Source organism: Chroicocephalus ridibundus, chromosome 1, assembly GCF_963924245.1.
Source record: "Chroicocephalus ridibundus chromosome 1, bChrRid1.1, whole genome shotgun sequence".
NCBI lineage: Eukaryota > Metazoa > Chordata > Aves > Charadriiformes > Laridae > Chroicocephalus > Chroicocephalus ridibundus.
The window spans coordinates 76,277,091-76,289,728 of NC_086284.1; the positions used below are offsets into that span (position 1 = coordinate 76,277,091).

Consider the following 12,638-nt stretch of genomic DNA (forward strand, 5'->3'; position numbering starts at 1 on the left):
CCCAGGCTCAGCAGTTTCTGCAGGGACCCGAGCTGGTCAGCACTGCAGAGGTTAAAGCAACGTGAAGGACAAGCGAGGAAGGATAGAGAAATGCAGCAGGTCAGACAGCTCTCTGGCTTTTTTACAAGGTAATTTTTATCAGCATTTTTTTCCATCCGTCTGCACAAGCCTGGCTCTTTTAAAAAGCCACCAAAACCCTCGACTGATGACAGAAGAAAATACATCCTGAAAAGCTTTCAAATTGCATGCTAGGTATAGCAGTTAATTTCCATTACAATGAATTAAGTCAGACAGTTAAATCTCCACTCAATCACATCTAAAGCAATTAAGAGGAGACAAGGAAAGGGAGCACAGATGCGCCCCCACCACCTTCTCATGTGTTCCTTGGGCACAGCTGACCAACACTTCCCATGCAGATTAGACTTCGTTATTTACCCAGCAAGGCAATGGCCGAGAGCGGAGTATGGAAACATAGAATAGAGCCTGGAGCATATCTATGCCAAGGAAATCCCTCAAATTCAGCCGAATAACTTGAAAACATACCAGCGAAGGAAGGGCGGTACAGCTAACCCACACAATTCTACAGAAACCCTCACGTCATTAAAATTAGTAACACGAACCATCAATAAAGTGCATGGTGAGGGGACGCAGGGCTGGCTCTGTTACATCTCAAAGAACTGTTTGTCAATAGAAAATTTGCAGTAAATGAGTAGTGTTCCCACACACATTCAGTGGAGATAAATTTCAGACCTAACTTGAGTAGTTCAGTGACTCAATAGAAAGGCAGAACTGAAAAACTAATGGAGATAGGTCAGATGTAATGAGTGCTTGCTGAGCTTGATTTATTCGAAGGAAAAAGCATTTAAATCTAACTAAAAAGCAAAGAAGTCATGCCAGAGCATCACCAACTCCCCCCTTCCCATAACACGGGGACAACACAATGAAAAAGCTGTGCAAAAGACTGTCCGTGTCCATTCAGTGCTGTGGTATAAAGGCCAGCTGCAGTTCCCAGGTGGTCGAGCAGCAGCGAGCACTTGTGTTTGCTGTTTAAACACGCCTGCCCACCGTGGCAATGAGATGCTGCAGCGCTGAATACTGGGATTCCTGTTTTAAAGATGAGACTGAAGGTACGTTGGTATGGCAGAAAATTTTTCACATAGAATTTTTGATGCTAGATGCAGAGTGAGGGAAGTGAAGCAAGCTTTACCACAAGTCCACAGCATGTTTTCATTACGCGCTCTAGTATTTCCTTTGTTTTTCTCTGTCGATGGAAGGGCTTCTACACCTAGCAAGAAAGATCTTCTGAGGATCAGCTGCTAGAAGCCAAGACAAATATTTTTCTCATACCAAGACTGGATGCCTTTCTAGAAGCAAAAGTCCATGGCGTTATCCTGGACTTAGGTCTGTGCCATAGAGGAAATCAAACTAGAATATCTACCAGTGCTGTTGGTCTTAGCATCCATGGCATGTACAGAGATTGATGGTGAACTGCCAAAAGGGCTGGAAGACACCCTGAAACCCAGTGGGTAACAGTAGACTTCCCATAGTTACCATGGCGAGAAAGCACTATCTGAGCAAGTAAGATACTGGCTACAAGAACAGACACGGGGATGTTTTCCCTTTATCTTGTGTGGCGAGTCAGGAGCAATTTGGTGAGAAATAGAATCATAGAATCATTTAGGTTGGAAAAGGCCCTTGGGATCGAGTCCAACCATCAACTCCACTCTACAAAGTTCTCCCTTACACCACATCTAAACGAGTCTTAACACATCTAGGGATGGTGACTCCACCACCTCCCTGGGCAGCCTATTCCAGTGTCTGACCGCTCTTTCTGTGAAAAATTTTTTCCTAATATCTAGCCTAAATCTACCCTGCTGCAGCTTGAACCCATTCCCTCCTGTTCTATCACTAATTACCTGTGAGAAGAGACCAGCACCAACCTCTCTACAATGTCAAGTAATTGTAGAGAGCGATGAAGTCTCCCCTCAGCCTCCTCTTCCTCAAACTAAACGGTCCCAGCTCCTTCAATCGCTCCTCATGAGATTTATTCTCCAGGCCCTTCACCAGCTTCGTTGCCCTCCTCTGCACTCGCTCCAGCACCTCGATATCTCTCTCATATTGAGGTGCCCAGAACTGGACACAATACTCAAGGTGTGGCCTCACCAGTGCTGAGTACAGGGGGACAATCACCTCCCTCCTTCTGCTGGTCACACTATTTCTAATACAAGCCAGGATGCCATTGGCCCTCTTGGCCACCTGGGCACACTGCTGGCTCATGTTCAGCTGCTTGTCAATCAGAACCCCCAGGTCCTTTTCTGCCAGGCAGCTCTCCAGCCACACCGCCCCAAGCCTGTAGCGATGCATGGGGTTGTTGTGGCCCAAGTGCAGGACCCGGCACTTGCCCTTGTTGAAGCACATTCCATTAGCATTGGCCCATCGGTCCAATCTATCCAAGTCTCTCTGTAGAGCCTCCCTATCCTCATGCAGATCAACACCCCCGCTTAGCTTCGTGTCATCTGCAAACTTGCTGGTGATACACTCTATGTTCTTATCAAGGTCATCAATAAAGACCTTAAACAGAAATGGTCCCAACACCGAGCCCTGAGGGACACCACTTGTGACCGGCCACCAGCTGGATTTAACTCCATTGACCACCACTCTTTGGGACCACCCATCCAGCCAGTGCTTGATCCAGCAGGTCGTATGCTCATCCAGGCCATGAGCTGCCAGTTTTTCCGTGAGAATTCTATGGGGGACAGTGTCAAATGCTTTTCGAAAGTCTAGGTAGACAATGTCCACAGCCTTTCCCTCATCCAATAATCAGGTCATCTTGTCATAGAAGGAGATCAGGTTCGTCAGGCAGGACCTGCCTTTCATAAACCCATGCTGACTAGGCCTGATCCCCTGCTTGTCCATTATATGACTTGTAATGGCACTCAAGATCATCTGCTCCATGACCTTCCCTGGTACCAAGGTCAGACTGACAGGCCTATAGTTTCCTGGATCCTCCTTTCTGCCTTTTTTGTAGATGGGTGCTACATTTGTTACCCTCCAGTCCATTGGGACCTCCCCAGTTAGCCATAACTTCAGGTAGATAATGGAAAGTGGCTTGGCGAGCACGTCTGCCAACTCTTTCAGCACTCTTGGATGTAACCCATCCGGTCCCATAGCTTTGTGCGCAGCCAAGCAGTGTAGCAGGTCACTGATCACTTCCTCTTTAATTGTGATGACCTCATTCAGCTTCCCCTCCCTGTCTCTCCTAGCTCATGAGGCTGGGTGCCCAGGGAACAGCTAGTTCCACTGCTGAAGACTGAAGCAAAGTAGGCATTAAGCACCTCAGCCTTTTCCTCATCCTTTGTGACTATGTTTCCCTCTGCATCCAATAAGGGAGGGAGATTTTCCCTAATCCTCCTTTTGTTGTTAATGAATTTATAGAAACATTTTTTGTTATCCTTAACAGCTGTAGCTAGGTTGAGCTCTAGCTGCGCTTTGGCTCTCCTAATTTTCTCCCTGTATAAAAGCTGAGCAGAGCAGCAAGGACGACGATTCTGCTGTCACAACATGGAAACAACTATTGGTCATGATGGAGGTGGAAGGGTGGGGGCATGTCACACTCACTCAGTCCCCCACCCAGACCGTGGATTTTGTGGAGAGTTTCAGAAAAGAGACTGATGTCCAGAAAAACAAGGAGAAAGTTTTACCAGTGTTATATGGGCAGCTCTGCAGTGAAATTCTGAGAATAACTCAAGTCGCCTACAGCAAATATAAAGGAGCAGGATGGCACAGAAGAGAAACCAGGAGCAGCAGAGAGGACTGTGACTGGCAACAAGGAACGCTATTACCTAAACCCATACAGAAGGTGCGACTGAAACCAAAGCAAGTCAGTAAGCGCACCCAAAAGCGGCAGGATAGAAGTCAAAGAGGCTTGATGTTCATACCATAAATACTACATGTTGTCTTTTATAGTCACTCCAGGTGACGGAGTTCCTATCAAAGTCCTTAATAATGATCCTTCTTTCTTCACCGAAAGCCCCAGTCTCCATATACAGACATATAAACACACACACCCACACATATACATTCATGAACAAATTGTGTCATTATTTTGAAAATCTGACACCCGGTATTTCGCATGCAGTTGTTCCAAATGCTGCTATCAACGGTGCACTGCGTCCTCTTAGATGAAGGGCCTGATTTACTGGCAAAACAGACAAAGTTGTCAGAGCTACATAGGCTATTTTTGACGGAACAGAACTGACACTGAAAGCATGATCTGTTCCTCAGTGGAGTCCTGTGGCAGAAATACCTCACCATGTTTTCATCAACGTTTGAGCAAAGGCATTCCCAATTACACCTCCTTATACTGTACAGTACACAGAACTGTATTTTTATGAAAGACTACATGTGCATACTGAAGCCCTGGAAAAAGAACAAGTGTCTTAGGAAAGTTAATTTCACTTAACTGCATGCAACCTTCCTCTTTCCCCTGATTTTATTTGTTGGTGCAATTTGTAAATTACCGAATTAGTTATATATACATAGCATTTTGCAAGGCAAATGAGTCAAGGCTTTTTGGTCCTTCTCTCCAAGAAACCAAATTTAATTAAACCCCTCTATTACTGCAGATGGGATGACATTAGGTGTCATAATAATTGATCTTATAATCCTCGTTTCTGATTTACACAGATCTCAACAGAAGTAAAGGCTATTGATATAAAATAGATCCAGTAAAGTATAGAAGATTACTTAGTAAAGGATTAGGTTCCATCTCTGCTTCCAAAATTCTATCTCAACAGACTTAAACAGCAGATGCCAAGTTTCAGCTGTGCGGTCTGTACACTAATTAATTTAGGAAGTCAGAACAAATCAACACATGCAACGCAAAGCTGGTTGGATTTCTTCACTTTGGTTACCTTTCGTTTTCTATAAAACAATCTCAGTTCACACCTACAGACTCAAATCAAACATGTTCCGGAGCTTGTAACAATTCTGGCACGTAAAATATTAGGACAAAAATTGGGTATTAATTCTAGAACTGAATTGCTGACTAACAACAGACTAAGTCTTGAATATAATTCTTGGTCTATTTGTGCTATGGGTTATTTTCTGCAGAGTACTCACTTGACTATTGTCAAGTAAAATCTGCTGATCTGCAACAGCAAAACTATTCCCAAGAAACTGGGTGCTATAATGACCTTTAGTTTATGTTCACTTTCACACAGACCTTCAAATGCTAGCTACAAATATGTTTTTGGCTCACAAGAGATGTCATTAACTCTGCATATCAGCATCACGTCATTTCTTTTAACAGAAATATTCGTAAGGGTTAAGCATATACGTGTATCTGGGAATTATGATCAAAGAGCCAGTGCACTTTATTTATATTGCTAGAAATAAATATTCTACTGTTCTGCATATCTAATCAGTCTTTACTGTCCTTTCACAGTCATATAGGTGATTTGGGTTGCTCCCAAATTCTTTCAAATAGTCTGTGATTCCCTCCCAAATCTTTCTCCAATGGACAGGTTCCAGAAAAACCTATGAATAAATACCCTTCATATTCTTCCCTACAAAGACTCAAGCCACCGCACTCCCACCAAGAAATTAACTTATTATCCTACTCATCCAAGTTTGATCAAAAACCTGGGATAACGGGAAGCATTACTAGCCCTTCTGCTATGCCCCAAGCGATGCTTCCCCAGCAGCCTCTAGCCACTCCTGGCCTCCACCACGCTCCCCAGCCCAGGCTACCTCCAGTTCCTATTAGATCCTGACCCGAAATACTCCAGAAAAAGGAGAGGTGAAAGACTGTTTTTTGTCAAGTTGCTGTGCTGAAGCAGCTCAGAAGGTATTGCCAGCAGCACAGTCATCCCAGGGAGAGACAAGAACACAGCAGCCAGCAGCAGGGGACACTGGGAGGCTCCCCCAAACTGCCATAGGAACACATGGGATTTCACGAGATCACCACCTGGTGTAATGAATGCTTTCCCCTGCACCAGCTTTGGGTGATTTGTTTCCTTGATTTTTTTATTTTTTTTTTTTTTAAGAAGAAACAGGGAAATGTTATACTTAGGAAAAAAAATACACAATTAGGTTACATTCTCACCGATTTTATATCTTGCTAAGCTCATCGCCTTTTTAAAAAAAAAGTTCTTTCGGGGAGGGGTGATATACCAGTGACAAAAATCTAAGCCTCATCTCACAGCAGAGCTGACAAATTACTTTCCTCATCGTGTCCAATGACATTTCAGAGTGACAGGACGTGAAATACTCATTTTTCAAAGGCAGGAATGCTGTATTCAAATAGTAGAAAAATGGCAGAAAAAAATGTTACCTCCAAGATGAAATTTCAACTTTAAACTCTTATAGGCCAATATTCCTTTAAGAGCTTTAGTGACTTTAAAAGGTCCCTTTAAAAATCCTTATGCTTAATGTATTTTTAGACAAATATTTTTATGACTACAAGATGAGCAAGTTCCCCACTACTTTAGACTGTTCCTATGGAAACAAACCCATTGGCGAACAGGACTCCCTAACAACTCTGATGACACTGTCTGTACCCTGTTCCTCTTAGCAGGAATAAATCACCGCTTAGAAATCCACAAGTCTAGAGGGCTGATTAGGTAGGGCTCAAGTAATTGCAATCCACAGAGTGCAAAGAAAGCTCTCCAAATGAAAAGTCTGAAGTGCATGAAATAGCTAGAGGCTTACTTACTGAGCACACTTAAATCACTTTGCACACAGAGAATGGACTCAGGAAATTAATTCTGAATTGATAAATGCATGTTATATCAAGACAGATGAGCGTCTACATTTTTAATTTGTAGATCAGAATCACAGTTTTGGTCTCTATGCGTAGGTAGTCCCAATTATAAATAAATGATTAAATGATTTGTTATGAAAGAATAGGAGCAGCATACAGACATGCTCCGTAACACTCAAGCTTACTACTACAACTACTAACTTCTGCAGAAAGCCTTCAGAGGCAGAGGAGGGAACAGACAACAGTTGGCGAGTATTAGCTTGCTTTTTCTGTGGGGAAGCAAGTAAACAAGGTGTGACAAAGACTGCTACAGAGGAGAATTTAGCACAGAAAGGAGAGGACAGGGATTCAAATCAAACACCAATCAATCAAATCAAACTGCCTGCCCTTCTACAATCTGGCAGTTCCTCTCAAGATGCCAGATGAGGGGTACAATCTACAGCACGTCCCCATCAGAGAACATTTTCCTTCTTCAGTCAGAGCTCCTCCAAGGGCAGACAGCTCCATGACGGAAAGGCATCAGAGAGCGCAACGTGATTCTTTAGTGATGTGAGAGGGGGGTGGAGGTGCCCTGAGCTTCCACACACATTTTCTGTCTAGTGTCTTTGAAAGGGACAAGGGTTATAAAGGTTGTCTCTGCCATTTCTTTGAAGAGACTCTCTGGGAAGTTATTAAGTGTCCACTGCTAGAAATAGTTCAGAACAGGAAAAATACACCTGTCAAGACAAAACCTGTTAGGAACAGGGGCAGTGAAGGAGCACAGAATCAGGCTGGATTTTGAGATCCAGTCCAAATCTAGTTGCGATGATCTTCCATCGTAACACCAAGAGTTACCCTGATCTCTTGGTACAGTAGGCATCTAAACATACGGGATTTCTTTTGAAAGAGTAAATATGAGGTCAAAGCAGTTTGTGATCTCTACAGAACAGGAAAGTGATGAAGAATTTTAAAGTGTTTTAATCAATCCTGTGAAGGCTACCGTTGCACAAGTAAAGTTTTGCCTTTCCTATAGGACAGATTGCCTTTTAACCTCAAGAGAAAGTTTCTGCCTAAGTCCCTGGGCATCCCCTGCCAAATACTTACTCCTTACGGGTGAGTGTTTCTGGCAAGAGACTATGAGCTTCCTAATGTCACCTGCAGCATCGCAGACCCTGGTGATGCATGATCTATATTTGAGAATACCTACTGCTTGTGCGGTCAGACCTTAATGAGTGGCTAAAAACCTCAGATAGATTATTTTTATACTGCTAACTATCATGATTCATCCATTTCTACGCTCTGGAGAGAAAAACAGGAAGGAAACACTTAGTAAGTCCTCGATTTCGTTTAACATTGGTAATGAGCGTCAAGCAAGCTGTGGGAAGCAGAAAAAAACCAACCTCATTCCAGTTGGAGTGGCATTTAATAAACCTAAGCGACTCTGGAAAAATAAAGATATACTCAGGAGGTGGGTGGCACATGGAAGGATTAGTTTGTGTTAATTAGAAATTGCGGAGGAGGAATATTTTGAAGGGGGGGGAGGAAAGCAGTTTCAGAATTTCAGTGAACAATGTGATAAACACTAATTAGCCAATTATTTCTCCATAGTGGCAAGCAGCTTTCAAAGTCATTTCTTCTTCTGCAACTGTCACACCTCCTGTTAAGTGGCTACGATGCACCCCACACAAGCCTCAAACTATTCTGGCAGGACCAGTTCGCCTCTCAGCAGTAGCAATCCTTTTATCTTATATTTGATAAGGGCAAAGGAAGAGGGAATAGAGGCTTTCCAGAGAATCGGGGTTATCTAAATTAGACATTTAAACAGAACAAGTGTGAGAGGCTAACTTGCAGAGGGAAAAGCTCAACATGTTTATGAGAAAGACTAAAAATAGAAACTATTGTGAACATCCCAGCTCAAGATTAGTTCTGTCATAAGGCTGTCATACATATGTCATATACAGACTGTCATCCTTTGATTTGCCCTAAGCATAGAAGTCTTAAAACTTTATTAAGTACTTTCAGAAAGCCCAGCATTCAATGATTCTTGTTATGGAAAAAAAACCAAAAAAGACTAAGTGCTGATTACTGGGAGAGAGAAGAGAAGGAGGGCAAGAGAAAGGTACCCATAATCCAGAAGACAGTGATTAGTATCATCTTATTAGGGCTACTATGGTAACACCAAACATGAACTAACCTGGAGAACCATACTCATGTCTTGGTAACCTACAGATCTTAGGCATCACTTCCATTAGGGTCTTGACGTACTGAAGAATCGTCCCTTGTAACTAAGAGAAAACAGACGTGTGTAAACATGTCAGTCTTATTTGAACTAAGAAGCTTCACAACAAATTGCATTCAAACTACACATGAATTGAACAAGCTCTAAAAATCTTGTATTAAATTCTGTCAGCCATCATCTTCAAAAAGGCATTTTTTTCAAATGAGTACAGTTGCACTTTCCTTCATATGGCATCAGCCACCTTTTGCTACAGGAAGAGTGGCACAACAGCTACGGCCAGGAAGGTAAAAAAGAGGAAATCACGCTCCTCTCTTGCAGACTGTCTCTTTTGTCTAACCAACTTATAGACTTTTGGTAAAAAAAGTTGCATTTGAATGCTTTCAAAAGCAACAACAAAAAAATCCTTAGCATTAGGTATGTCTGTAACAGCTCAAACTGGCTACTCCAGACATACCAGTTAAGACACATTCACAGCCTACAGTCCACACCAGTTAAGACAGTCCACACCAGCCTACAGTCTGCCTTCCTCCCACTAGAGACCTAACTCATACCTGTCTCCCTACATCTGGAGCATCTGCATCAGGCATCAGCAGGATACCTCCCCACAGGCCCTTAAAAAACACCTTAATAAAGGCATTTTAACCTTAATAATCCCCTTAATAAATGCCCAAGTGTTCAATGCAATCTTTAATGAATCAAGACAATTTACCACTTAAATACATAATATTTTAAAAATCCCCCCAAAAAACAAACAAACCAACACTTGACTCCAAAGCATGAAAAATATCTGTGTTTTCCTCTTTCCCTGAAGACTAGACCACAGCATACCTTCAAGAGGACTCCAGCCTTTTTAGAACATCAAAAACGTACTTAGAACACTGTGAAAATTACTGTAAACAAACTGCTAAATGTGTCGAGTGCCTGAAGTGAGATTATGAATACTACAGCTATCCCCTGGTACAGTTGGATTACTTTGTCAGCATGCTCCTTACAGGCAACAGGGACCAGGAGGAAAAGACCATTTCTTTGGCTTAAACTTAACTGCAATGCATTATGCCCATAAACATATACAATATACCAACAGGCAGCTCCTCAGCCTCCTCCTAGTTACAGAAAAGGTCCTTTCCAATATGAGATACCCGGCCTGTATGGATAACTTCTTCAACATCTGGTCTGAGCACTCTTCTCAATAGGCTTGATGCTATCCGTTGCTAGATTAAGCACGAGATTAAGCCTTCCTTGTTATTAAGGCATCATCTGTCACTGATGTTATTAATGAAAGCCCTGAAGTTAGGCAAGGCAGAAAGCACACTCCAGCTGTTCTCAAAAAATACTGAGAAAGTGAATTTACGGTGCAATCTTTAAGTGGAAATCAACTAATCTGAAATGTTCATACTTTCCAGAGTTTGCCCAGGACCTAACAGCATAGGTCTACACAAATTAAATTCATGCAGAATCCAAGGTTTTCAAAACACTGCTCAGGCTACCAAGGCACATCTTCTATTGCTTTCATGGGACATCGGGTACTCTCAAACACAGCTTATATTGAAATTCAATTGAAGTAACATTTTAATTAGTTTTATCTGAAATCTTATTTTCACTTTGTTCTTCTTGAGACATCTTCTATCAGAAGAATAGCAGAAAATGAAAGACAATTGGCATACCAGGCTCTTGACAACTTTCAGCAGCTCCTCCATCACGACAGCAATACCCTGATACCCAAGAAGTCTACAGATGACTTTAAAGTGAGGGGGACCAACAAAATTCCTGTAGTTGCTGTAGATGCTGGAATACGCCAGATTCAACGCCTAAAACAAGATAACAGATAGGATTAATGAGAATTTCAGCTGACTGTACCTTTATAATAATCTCATTTAAACAGCATTTTAAAGCATATTAAAAGAATAAATTTGTATCTATCTCTCTCTCTCCAGCAAGTTAAAATACAAAGCTTTCCCTTTCTAAGGCAGAACCAAAAACTCTGTATTAGCAAGAAAAACTTGTAAACGCTTTTTTTTCACCAGGCATCTTCCACTTACCATTTCTAAAGCCATGAATATTTCCTCCTTCGTACTTTACTCAGTACTATTTACTCAGGTAAAAAAGGACAAGAACAGTGAATGCCAATGTTCAGATCCCTGAATTTAAATCACAGCTTCTATTCCTATATCGTCCATTTTATGTACAAAACATCTTGAAAGAAGTTACTTCAATTTTCAGTTCATAATAGGTGTTTTAAGACTCTGAGGACTCAACTACAAAAAGCCAGTCTTCTGCAGTTACTGCTCTCTGCAACTAATTAATAATGATCTCTCTTTTCCAAACCCCTTTGCTTTGATCTTGTGTACAGCTAATATAAGTCTGGGATGTAACCTCATGAAAATTATTGCAGAGTTGCATAAATAGGATCAGGTGCTTTGCCATATTAATGACTATTTCTTCTGAACACAACTGCAAGACAGATGCTGTGTAGGGATTTAGGAACTGTTTGCTGAAGCCACAGATCAAAGAAGAATTAACTAACTTAACATCCTCCATTTCTGCATGTTCTCCTAATATCCTGAAATTTAATTTTAAAGGGGAATCTTGTCAACCTTCCTTGCAGAAGGTTCTGGTCTCTTTCCTTTTCTTTTCTGTAGTTTTCATTCTAATTCACACATGAAAGACATACTGTTGAAATGCATACGCATGAACTACTGTTAGGCTTTCAACTCCACACAAATCAGCTGTAACAGAAAATTTCCCTTCACCAGTATCCAGGAAGAACATTGACCTTCCCTCCAGTGCAGGCCCTGCCCCGATTATCCATGGAAGTCAATACCAAATACTGTGATACATGGCATTGCACAAAGAAACTACTAGGAATTCAAGTCACACACAGAATCACAGAATGGTTCAGGAACTCTATCAAGCTCTTGGAGGATTTTAGTCTCATAAAAGGAAAGGATTTATAAATCATCTTTAGAAGAGATCAGGATAGAAGATACACATCCACTTTCCAACACGATTTGAACTGTGGTCTTAGAAACTTAAAAGCTGGATTCTAGACTGATGATATATAGCAAATGCAAATTTGGCAACAGGTTAACACTTCCTGGTCACCTTTTGTGGATGCCTTAGATGTAGTTCACAAACCCTCATGAGTCAAAAATTGTTGCACTATGAAAGAAGCACACGAAAGCACAGGCTCAGAAGAGACCATCTAGGTCATAACAAGAGAGAAATAGAGATCCAAACCCAATTTTCTGTATCAGGCAACTTCTTACCTAAGTGAGAAACTTTGCATATGTTATTAAATCACATACACATAGAAAATTACATAATTTTATTACGCTTCAACAACCACACATAGTTATAACTGGCAATTTATTTCTGCAATGTGAAAATTCAAGAAATTGCCAGTACTGAAATTTACTTGAAGGTTTAGTTATATTTCTTACATGCCCGAACTGCGTGAAGAAACTATACAGCAGGACAGCCTGACCTGCAGAAGGTGGGTTTTTCAGGAGGGGACGTTTTTCTTATCTTGAAGGTCCTGGTGAACAAGAAGCTGTCCACGAGCCACTAGCCTGTCCTCGTGGCAAAGACGGCCAACAGCCATCAGGACTGCATCAGGCAGAGCATGGCCAGCAGGTTGAGGGTGGTGATCTGTCCCCT

The 12,638-nt window shown here is 41.8% G+C and overlaps 1 protein-coding gene across 3 annotated transcripts in view; it reads right to left on the reverse strand.

Annotated features, from left to right (window-relative positions):
* The window catches only part of CYFIP1 (cytoplasmic FMR1 interacting protein 1), an 82,888-nt gene that overhangs the window by 9,091 nt on the left and 61,159 nt on the right, over positions 1 to 12,638 (reverse strand). For all 3 annotated transcript variants that reach the window (XM_063340148.1, XM_063340156.1, XM_063340166.1), the window contains 2 exons: positions 10,646 to 10,789; positions 8,937 to 9,027 (listed from right to left, as the gene is read on the reverse strand). In XM_063340148.1, coding sequence (XP_063196218.1) covers positions 8,937 to 9,027; positions 10,646 to 10,789 — 235 coding nt within the window. The remainder of the gene's footprint in view (positions 1 to 8,936; positions 9,028 to 10,645; positions 10,790 to 12,638) is intronic.